We start from the raw sequence: 11,450 nt of genomic DNA, 5'->3' as shown, positions 1-11,450 counted from the left end.
CGCCCAGGAGTGGAGGGCCGGGGTCCCCCAGCCCTGGAGGAGCTCTCCCAACAGGCCGCCGCCCCAGATCTTCCTGGGGCCGAACATCCCCCGGAATTTCCTCAAGTGGAGGCTGTGGAAGGCCCGGAACCCTCGTCCCACCCGCAGCCTGGTGACCCTCAGGGTCCGCGCCCCGCAGCGCGAGGGGAGCTTGTACCAGCCTCCTCCGGCCCAGGAGGGCCCGGACCCCTGTGCCAAGAAGACGGTGCTGAAGGCGCTCAGCCAGTGCAACAAGGGGAAGAGGAAGTTCGACGGGCCACTTTGGTTTGAGATTCCGGATGCCAAGTGCAGGAAGCTGAACCTGGAGTCTAGGCCATCTGCCTTGAAGCCCGTGAAGAGACATGGAGTGGTCCCTGTCTTTGTGCCCAGGTCCGGGCCACTGAGCGGCAGCGTCAGGTTCCGGGCAGCAGAGCCTGGGAGGGGGAGACGGTGCCTGGGCCTGGTGAGCAGTCTCCCTCAGCCCGCCTTGTCTGCTGCAGGAAGCACACTGGCCCATGGTCCAGCCCCAGAGCTGCAGCATGAGCAGGTACAGCATGGCCAGGCACCTCTGGCCTTCCTGAGTCCCTTAGAAGCAGTCCCTAGGGGACCATGCGTCTCTGAGCGCACCCAGCCTTCCTGCCCCAAGTTCCAAGTCAGGACCCCGCTACGGCCTCTGAGGCTTCAGGCAACAGCTTGCTCATTCTCCTAACCTCTTCTCTATCCCTGCAGGAGCCACAGACCGGTGCAAGCCCCTTCCCGCTGCTTAAGATGACAGCTGTGCCAGCCGCATACCCTCCTCTCCTTTCCCAGCAGAGCCCACACTGAAAAGACATCGCTGCTCTCAAAACTCTTCCCTTTCCCTGGCCCACTCACTACTGCCTTTTCCGGGGAACAGAAGGCTTGCTTCTCCCCAATTTGCCCAATTTGTGCGTTGAATGTTTTTTCTTGATTTCAATAACAATAAAAGGCAGTTTTATTATCATTTAAAAAATATTCTCTTCTAGTGATTTTGAAATATACAATATATTGTGGATAATGATCATCACCTGGCAGTGTATTAAACAGTAGAGCTTGTTACGTCCATCTAACCATTGAGCAGGAGTTTGTTCCTTGTATCTAACCATGTTTGTATTCACCAACTTTCCTTCATTCCCCTTTCCCAACCCTTTCCATCCTCAGATAACTATCATTCTACTGTCTGTCTCTATGAGATCAACTTTTTTGAGCTTCTACATCTATGTGAGAACATGTAATATTTGTCTTTTGACACCTTGGTTGATTTCACTTAATGACATCCAGTTCCATCCATGTTGCTGCAAATCACAAGATTTCATTTTTTCTTATGGCGAATGGTATTCAGTTGTGTATATATAACACATTTTCTTTAACAATTCCACTGTTCATGGACACTTAGGTTTATTCCATATCTTGGCTATTGTGAATAGTACAGCCGTAAACACAGGGGTGTGAGTATTCCTTTGATATACTGATTTTCTTTCCTTTCGATAGATGCCCAGTAGTGTGATTGCTAGATCATATGGTAATTCTATTTTTAGTTTTTTGAGAGACCTCTGTACTGTTTTCCATGATGGCTTCACTAATTTAAATTTCTACAAGAAATTTATAAGAATTCCCATTTTTCTGTATCCTCACCAGCATCTGTTACTTTTTGTCTTTTTGATAATATCTATTCTAACTGGTGTAAAATTATACTTGTGGTTTTATTTGCATTTCTCTGATGATTAATGTTGTTAATGATTTTTTCATATACCTGATGGCTATTTGTATGTTTTCTTTGGAGAAATGTCTATTCAGATACTCTGCCTGGCGTTTAAGGGGATTGTTGTTGTTGTTCTGTTGAGTTGTTTGAGGTCTTTGTATATTCTGGATATTAGTTCCCCTGTTGGATGAATAGCTTACAAATATTTCTCCCATTTTACAGATGGTCTTTTCACTCTGTTGTTAGTTTCCTTTGCTGTGCAAAAGTTTTTTTGCTTAACATAGTCCCATTAGAATATTTTATTTATTGTTACCTGTGCTTTTGCAGTCTCAGCCATAAAAATCTTTGCCTAGATCAATGTCCTGAAGTGTTTCCCCTATGTTGTCTTTTAGCAGTTTTATAATTTTGGGTCTTATATTTAAGTCTTTAATCTATCTTGAGTTGAATTTTGCAGGTGGTAAGAGATAAGGGTCTAGTTTCATTCTTCTGCTTATGGATAGTCAGTTTTCCCAGCACCGTTTATAAGTTGTGAATTAGTTTGAGAGAAACTGATATTAGTTCTTCTTTAAAATTTGGTAGAATTCAGGAGAAAAGCCATCCATGCCTGGGTTTTTCTTAGTTGGGAAATTTTTTATTGCTGATTCAGCCTTGTTACTGATCACTGGCCTGTTCAGGTTTTCTATTTGTTCAGGTTCTATGTTGGCATATTGTATATATCTGATAATTTATCCCTTTCCTCAATGTGTTCTAATTTGTTAGTATATAGTTGTTCATAAAATAGTTTCTGGTGATGCTTTGTATTTCTGTGGTATAAGTTATTATATCTTTTTGTATGCATTTTTTGTCTCTGATTTTATTTATTTGGCTATTCCTTCTTTTTTTGGTTAGTGTAGGGAAGAGTTTATTGATTTTTGTATCTTTCAAAAAAAATCAACTGTTTGTCTTATTGATCCTTTGTATTTTTCTTTTAATTTCTATTTTGTATATTTTGACTCTGATCGTTATCTTTCCTTCTTCTAATTTTGAGTTTGATTGATTCTTGCTTTTCTAGTTTTTCAATGTGCATGTAAATTTGCCTATTTAAAGTCGACTTTTTAAATGTAGACATTTATTGCCATAAAGCTGTCTCTTAGTATTGCTTTTGGTGTATTCCCTAGATTAGTCAGAAAGTCTTCTTACAAATGACCAAGGAGCAAGGTCAGTTGAAGATCTCTCATATTTATTCATTGCTGCCCTCCCCTTTTTGTTCAATTCAGTATTTTTCGGTTAGGCCAAACCATTATATTATTCATCATTGCAGTAAATGCACATTGAAGGAAGACCTTTTCTTCATGTTAATGTCAATCCTTCTTCATATCATTTTTACAGGTTTGAGGTGAGATTTTGTTGCTATGATTGTGACTTTATGGTCAGAGACCCAGAAAAGTCTGAATCCTGCTCTGCCAATCATCCCAACCCTGATGGCTCAAAGGGCAGCATCTGATGAGGCTCAAGTATCACTTTATTACTATCTGAGCCACACCCAGTATTCTGCATCACTGGATTTACTGGGAAGAGGGGGACTGGAAAATTATTTAGCTGACCTTGCTCCCACTCTCAGCCCCACATCTGAATTGAAGACCCATGGAGTCAAGCATGCTGTGGAGAGAAGGATACTGATGACTGGATCCCAAGTGGGGACTCCAGCAAGACACATGAGGAGAAGAGGACTAATCAGGACCAAACTGGAAGGAAGGGAGCCTCATCCTGGGATGCTGACCCTGTAGGGCACACTCCCCTGCACAAAACAGGGACCAATGAGCCCCTAGAGTTCTGACTAAACAGATAAATAACTCTTTTGCTGGGAATGGAGTCAGAGAGATGGGAAGGGAATGGGTTAGGGTAAAATGAAGGGGAGAAGATCAGAAGGTTCTTTCTCCAGTGTATGTGTCTTCATTGTCATCTCATCATCATCTTTGTAATATCATCTGCAGCAGCATACTAGAATTGTCTCGTTGTAAACCAGGCACTGTGACAGAGTCTCCTGAGGATGGGGTTATTAAGATGAGCAAGGCTTTTATAAAACTTAGAGAGATCCAAATGATCTTGTTTAGGGTAGAATTTGAGGTGAATGTGAATGACACAAAGCAGAGCCTGAAAAGGGCTGTTATAGAATCAAAGTACTCTGTAGCTCCAGAGGGGAAAGGAAGCTCTCTTCTGTCTACGAACGCCAGGAAGGCTTCATGAAGGACATGGAATTTGATCTAAGCCTTGAAGGACAAGTGGGATTTTATAGATAGAATTTGGCAAGATGGACTGCCAGAATAGCATGAGGGGGACAGAAAAAGCAAGGGCTGGTAGATTGGTGAATTTCAGAATGACTGGAGCAGAGTCAAATGGCTAGAAACTGGGAGAGCCAGTTGTGACCTTCTGAGTCATGCTCTTTCCTCTACCACACCCCTTGCAGCCAAGGTTATTGCCCTGTTGGGTAGAAAGCCACATATCATTTCTCCCACCATAAACTCATTTTTATGAGCCCTATGTTCATTGTTTCCTCCTCCTAGTCAATGTGTGCCGAAGCACATTCATAAGGACTCTATGGCCCATTCCCTTCACGTTCTTCACACCCAGAGAACAAGTGCCAGGACTGGTCTCTCTTCTTTCCTTATGTGGATGGCAGACCTGTCTTGTCTAGGAAAAAAAACAACACATAGTGGCACAGTGTGGGGTCTGCAGACAAATTTGCGTCTTTTGGATGTGGGGAGAGCTTTTTCCCCCGGTAGTATTCTGGGGGAAATATCCTGTGTAGTATTCCTACACAGGAACTTCAGACTTTAAACTAGTATTGGAGCAACAAGGGATATTTTCCAGCCTTGGAGACAATCTAGGACAAAAAGGTCTGTTTTCTCCTGCCCTGTCTGTGGAGCCTGTTTCTGGGTTCATTCCCTTCACAGCACGCAGGCTCTGAGGGGGAGCTCGGCTGTGTCACAGCCCATGGGATAAAGCCTTCAGGCTGAACAGTTTCCTAAGCGCCTCCTTCATGCCCTTGTTCCTCAGGCAGTAGATGAAAGGATTCAGCATGGGAGTCACCACCATGTACATCACGGAGGCCAGTGAATCCTTGTCCGTGGAGTGGGAAGATGAAGGACTCAGGTAGACCCCTGTGATGGTCCCATAGAAGAGGATGACCACAGTCAGGTGGGAGCCACAGGTGGAAAAGGCCTTTTGTTTGCCCCGGGCAGATGGGACCCTGAGCACAGCAGACACAATGCGTGTGTAGGAGACAAGGATGCCGAGGAAGGGAAGGAGGACGATCAGGCCCCCCACCAGCAGAATCATGAGCTGGTTGAGTTGCGTGTTGGAACAGGAGAGCTGGAGCAGGGGAATGAGGTCACAGAAGAAGTAAGGGATGGCATTGCCGGCACAGAAGTCCAGCCGGGCCATGAGGAGGGTGTGCAGCAGGGAGTGGAGGCTGGCGATGACCCAGGAGCTGCCCAGTGTCAGGGCACAGACACGCAGGCTCATCTTGGAGGAGTAGTGCAGCGGGTGGCAGATAGCCACATAGCGGTCATAGGCCATCGCTGTCAGGAGGAAGTTGTCCATGTTGGCAAACAAGATGCAGAAGTAGATCTGGCCCAGACAGGCTCCATAGGAGATGGACTGAGTCTGTGTCTGGATGTTCACAAGCATCTTGGGGACCGTGGCAGAGATGAAGCAGAAATCTACCAGGGAGAGGTTGCTGAGGAATAAGTACATGGGTGTGTGGAGATGGGAGGCCGAGCCGATGGCCAGGATAATGAGCAGGTTCCCTGCAGCTCCCACCAGATACATGGCAAGGAAGAGCCCAAAGATCAGCTCCTGCTTCTCTGGCTGGCTGGAGAACCCGAGAAGGATGAACTCAGAGATGCTTGTGTGGTTTCTATGCTCCATGGAGAGTGAGTTCTCTGGGAGAGCAAGACCAGTCACAGAATGTCAAGCAGTAGATTCCTGTTGCTAACTCCCTCCCTCCTGTAATCCCTTAACTCAAACCTGTGTTAATTTGGGATAAACCTCAAAGAAGACTCTTAGCCTATTCAAAGGAAAAGCCTCAACTCAGGAGTCCTATGGTCTCAAGAGGTTCCAACATCAGTTTCAATTATATCACTGCTAACATTCGGATCCCTCTGAACCCACTAAGCCCCACTAACCATCCTACCATGGAGAATCCTGGTGGTATATGGCAATGTATTCAGTAGTAAGAACAAGGAGATGCTTACGTTGTTTTAGCCCCCACGTTGTCATCACACTCTCACTCTTTGATGCAAGCAACTGATAGTGTTGCACAATTAAATAAAAAATTATACAAATGTAGCTTCCTCCCACTCCCTGTAGAGGCCACCTGAAGGTTGTTTCTATATGGAATTTTGGAAGCACAATGGCAAACGTGTAGACCCAGAAGGCATTGTGTGTGCACACTCTCCTTCACCACAGACTTCCTGCCCTTACAATATTTTGTTTCCCTTGGTCTTCAACATTTGTAGAGCCTGGCCTCAATGGCCTGCAGCTGCTTCTGGTTCCCAAGTCCAGATGCCTTAGTCCTGGGGTTGATCCTGGGGTGGAGTAGTCAGGGCAAGCCTGGACAGAAGAGCCTGCTGACTGGGACAGTGCAGCCGACGCTTCTGTCTGGGCATACCCAGGAAGGGCCTCACCTCTGGAGAATGATGGGTGATAGGAGAAGGTGCGAGTTGCCCCTGCAGATACCAAAGAGAAACCATGGGTGTGATATTGCCAAAGTCACAGAGACCACATCAAGGCTACGTGGGTACCCCATAATTGGAAGTTAAGAGTTCAGCTGAACTTTCATTAGCTATTAAGTAAAGTATTTTTTCATTGTTTTGCAAAACAGAATTGGGATTAGGGTCTTATTAGAAAGTGAATTTGTAAAGAGAAAGAGAAGGATAGGCTGGGGGTTGTGTGCTGATTGGGATGAGGACACAGGGGTTGGGAGAAAGGTGTGGGTGAGGTTCCATTGGGAACTGGGTGGGGGTGAGATGGGGAAACCGTCTTAGGAGGCTGACTTTGCCTGCTGCCATTTTGCTGAGGCAGGACCTGCTTGAAGGAAAGGAACTTACCAGCGCCGTGGGGCATGGTAAGTGGGGATGCAGAGCTCAGCCCCCAGGATGTCCCAGGTGAGTTCCTGGTCTGTGTTGAGAGATGTTCCTTCTAATGAAAGATAGATGGCTCATGTTGAATTAGAGTTTTACTCATTTGATCTTTTTTGGGATGAATTCATTGAACCTTTAAGTAGGAATTTTTGGGTAAAAGATAGTCATCAATTAGAAATGCAGGAGTCTAAGAGGGAAGAAATCTATTTGTTGAAAAGAACCAATGAAGGAAATATATACAGTACTTGATCTGATCCATCAAGTGAGTAAAGAGGTTTTATTGGGTGATGTGAGAGCAAAGAGAACAATTCAGAACGTTGTCCACATTCCCAAGAGCTCATAGTCAGATGTGAGTTCTTCTAATCAGAAATAGCCCTGAGATCAGGGAGCTGACATGTGTTGAATGCCTGTTGCATGTTATATATAGACCTAGGCACAGACCATCTTTAATTTGACCCTCACAACAGCCTAGATGAGTTGGCATCAATATTCTTCTTTTACAGATCAGTAAGCAGACACTAAAACATTTATATAATTTGCTCCAAAGACACGAAGATTTGAGCCTGGGTCATTCGGGTTTCAAAGCAATGTCACTTCAAGTTCATGGCCTTGCTTTTTTCCGAAAGACCCAGGAACAAGTGCTACTTTGAAAACTTAAGCTTGTGGCTTTTGTGAAAATAGATCCAGTCCTGGTGTGAGTGTGGATTGGGCCTGGAGCAAGTGGGTGGGGCAGAACTTGGTTTGGGATGGAGAGTCTGCACTGGGAAACGTGCTGATTGGTGTGGCTGTGGCCTTGACTCTGGGGCTGACAAATGCCTGTGGGCAAATGTGATGGTGTGTGCAGCAACAAGGATTCTTTTTCTTGATTCATTCCTTCCAAATGAATGGGCAATCTGTCTTCCTCCTCCCAATCCCCCCATCTCTTTCCCACAGATATTAGAGAAGAAAATCTTCTCATTACCACTTCCCAGTTAATAAGAAAATAATCTTACCAAGTACCTCTATTGTAAGAAAACCAAGGACTGGAAAGTCTTACACTGTCTCTCTTACAGCAGAGAGTTTTCCCCTAGCTTCTGGATCATGGCTATCAGAGACATCTCCCAGTTTTGAAAATCTTGCCCTGACCCACATTGCCTTCTGTCTTTTGGCTCATTTCTCTCCTTCAGTTTTTTGTTTTGTTTTGTTTTTGAGTTGGAATGTCACTCTTGTTGCCCAGGCTGGAGTGCTGTGACCTCGACCTGCTGGATTTAGGTGATCCTTCTGCCTCAGCCTTCCAAGTAGCTGGAACTACAGATGTATGCCACCATGCCTGGCTAGTTTTTGTGATTTATTGTAGAGATAAGGTCTCACCAAGTTGCCTAGGCTTGTCTCGAACCCCTGGGCTCAGGCAATCCTCTCACTTCGGCCTCCCAAAATGCTGGGATTATAGGCTGAGCCACCACGCCCGGCCTCTCCTTTGGCTGTTAACAAAAGTCTTCACCCTGCGGTGTCCCTCTTTCCACTCTCTCACAAACCCCCCCCTTTTGCTTCCCCCCAATCCATGAGACTCCTTGCCAAGGTTTTCCTTGCTACACCTGACTGTACGTTCTTAGGCCCCAATCTCACTGAAGCCAGCAAGCAGATGGCCACTTCCTTCTTGCTTGGTTTCAAGGCATGGCTTTTGTCTGAACCTCTACTCTCTGTCTAGTTACTCCTCTTGGTGTCCTTTACTGGCTCCTGCACATTCCTCTGACCTCAGACTGTTGGGCAGCCCAAGGGACTCCCCAGGTCTTATCTCCTGTCTCTTGCCAGTCATTTCCAAGTGGTCCCTGTAGTCCCACATTTTAAATGCTATTCAAATGCGACGACATCCCAAATTTCAATTCCAGTTTGGGATTTCTATTCCAGCTGGGGAGAAAGTGCCTATTGGTGTGGCTATGGCCTTGACTCTGAAGCTGACAAATGCCTGAGAGCAGGGAATCCCTGGATTTTCCTTGAACCTCAAATGTATTTATACCCCCACCATCTTTCTCCCCATGTCCATTGGGATGTCTACTAGGCCTTTCAGATTTCACTTGTCCAGCACTGTGTTGTTGATCAGCTTGTTCCTCAACCTGCCACTTCCTCTGCTCAAGCCAAAACCTAGACATCCTCCTAACTTTTCTCTCCCTTACTGCCCACACCCAATATGTTGGAAAGTTCTGTCATCTCTTCCTTTGATACTGATCCAAAATGATGTACCCAACACAAGAGCACCAGGTTTTAGAAATCATCTGCTAAGTAAACTAAAGGAGGACATTGACTCACACATAATTATAACTGAAGATTTAAATACACCACTAGCAATCCTAAATAAAACATTGAGGCAAAAAAATCAGTAAGGAGATCCAGAGCCTCAACTTGACTCTCAACCAAATGAACTTAATAGACATCTACAGAACACTTCGCCCAACAAACACAGATTATGCATTCTACTCATCGGGACATGGAACATACTCTAAGATCGACTGCATTTTTGGACATAAATCAAGCAAAAACAAATTCCAAAAAATCAAAGTAATACCATGCATCTTCTCAGATCACAGTGGAATAAATGTAAATATTGCTACCAACAAGATACCCCCAAAACATACAAAGACATGGGCACTAAACAATAAACTGCTGAATGACTCCTGGGTCAACACAGAAATTAAGATAGAAATTAAAAGATTCCTGAAATGAATGAAAACAAAAACACATCAGAACTTCTGGGATGCCATGAAAGCAATATTAAGAAAATGTATAGCTCTGCACATACACATCAAGAAAACAGATCACAAGTAAACAGCCTAATGTCATACCTAAAGGAGCTAGAAAGGCAAGGCCACCAAAATCCTAACTTCAGCAGAAGGATCAAGATCACCAAAATAAAATTGCAGCTGCAGGGCATAGAAGACAAAGATATCACAGAAAAAATTAACAAGACAAAATCTTGTTCTTTGAGAGGATAAATAAGATTATGGACCCCCTAGCCAGATTGACTAAGAAAAAGAGAGAGAAAATCCAAATAAATACAATTAGAAATGCAAAAGATGAATAAACAACTGACACAGAATAAATTAGAAAGATTATCAGTGAATACTTTGCACACCTGTATGAAAATAAACTTGAAAACCTAAAGGAAATAGAGAACTTTCTGACATCCCACAACCTACCAAGGTTGGAACAATAAGAAACTGAAACCATAAACAGACCAATAACAATACAGGAAATTGACTTTATCATAAGAAATCTACCTACAAGAGAAAATAAATAAAAATAAAAAGACGTGGACCAGGTGGCTTTCCAGCTGAATTCTATAAAACATATAAGAAGGAGCTGATACCAATCCTATCGAAAGTATTCTGGGCAATCAAAAAGGATGGAACTCCCCTCAAATCATTTTATGAAGCTTTCCTTGTTGGTAAAGAGCCAACAAGGAAAGAGAATTACAGGTCAATCTCCTTGATGAACATAGATGCAATAATTCTCAATAAGATCCTAGCAAATAGGATCCAACAACACATCGCAAGAATCATCCACTATGACCTAGTTGGCTTCACTGCTGAGATGTAGGACTGGTTCAACATTCACAAAACCATAAACGTAATTAAATACATTTACAGATGTAAAAACAAGAACCACACATTAGATGCAGGAAAAGCTTTCAACAAAATTCAGCATCCCTTCTTGATAAAAACCCTTGAACACCTGGGTATAGAAGGAACATTCCTCAAAACAGTAAGAGCCATCAATGATAAACCCACAGCCCACATACTGCTCAATGAACAGACATTAGAAGCATTCCTCCTGAAAATGGGAACAAGACAAGGTTGCCCACTCTCACATCTCCTGTTCAACATAGTGCTGGTAGTCCTTGCTAAAGCAATCAGGCAATAGAAGGAAATCAGGGGTATCCAAATGGGAAAAGAGGAAACTAAGCTATCCTTCTTTGCAGACAATATAATCCTATACCTTGAAAACCCAAGAGAGTCCACCAAAAACCTCCTTGCAGTGAAAATGACTGATAAAAGTTTCAGGGTACAAAACCAATGTGCAAAAGATAGTGGCATTTCTATACACCAGTAGAAAACTGAGAACCAAATAAAAAGCACAATACAATTCACAATAGACACAAAGAAATGAAATACTTGGCATCTTTTTAACAGGAAAAGTGAAAGACCTTTACAACAAGAACTATAAAACATTGCTTAAAGAGATCAAAGAGGACACAAACAAATGGAAAAATATTCCATGCTCATAGACTGGAAGAATCAATATTGTCAAGATGCCCATCCTACCCAAGGCAATCTACAGATTCAGTGCAATACCCATCAAATGTCAACATTATTCTTCTCAGACCTGGAAATGACAATACCGAAATTCATACGGAAACAAAAAACAGCACGAATAGCCAAAACAATCCTCAGCAAAAGAAACAAAGTGGGTGGCATCACTTCCAGACTTTAAACTTTACTATAAGGCTACAATAATCAAAACTTTGGCAAAGTCTCAGGATATAAAATAAATGTGCAAAAGACAATCGCATTTCTTTACACCAATAATAAACAAACAGAAGCTCAAATAAAAAG

At 43.5% G+C, this 11,450-nt stretch overlaps 1 protein-coding gene across 1 annotated transcript; it reads right to left on the bottom strand.

Moving 5' to 3' along the window:
* Nucleotides 1-4,702: 4,702 nt before the first annotated feature.
* On the bottom strand, nucleotides 4,703-5,647 carry LOC110595560 (olfactory receptor 1F12-like). The gene has a single exon (XM_021711870.1). The coding sequence runs from the start codon at nucleotides 5,645-5,647 to the stop codon at nucleotides 4,703-4,705; it is 945 nt and encodes a 314-aa protein (XP_021567545.1).
* Nucleotides 5,648-11,450: the final 5,803 nt, after the last annotated feature.

Source organism: Carlito syrichta, unplaced genomic scaffold, assembly GCF_000164805.1.
Source record: "Carlito syrichta isolate Samal-C Ts95f unplaced genomic scaffold, Tarsius_syrichta-2.0.1 Scaffold302779, whole genome shotgun sequence".
Classification (NCBI taxonomy): domain Eukaryota; kingdom Metazoa; phylum Chordata; class Mammalia; order Primates; family Tarsiidae; genus Carlito; species Carlito syrichta.
Note: the sequence above shows the minus strand (reverse complement) of the source record. Positions and strands in the feature narration are given on the sequence as shown.

Excerpts from the sequence above, each read along its gene's own strand:
- LOC110595560 (XM_021711870.1), bottom strand. The coding sequence starts at position 5,647 with ATGGAGCATAGAAACCACACAAGCATCTCTGAGTTCATCCTTCTCGGG.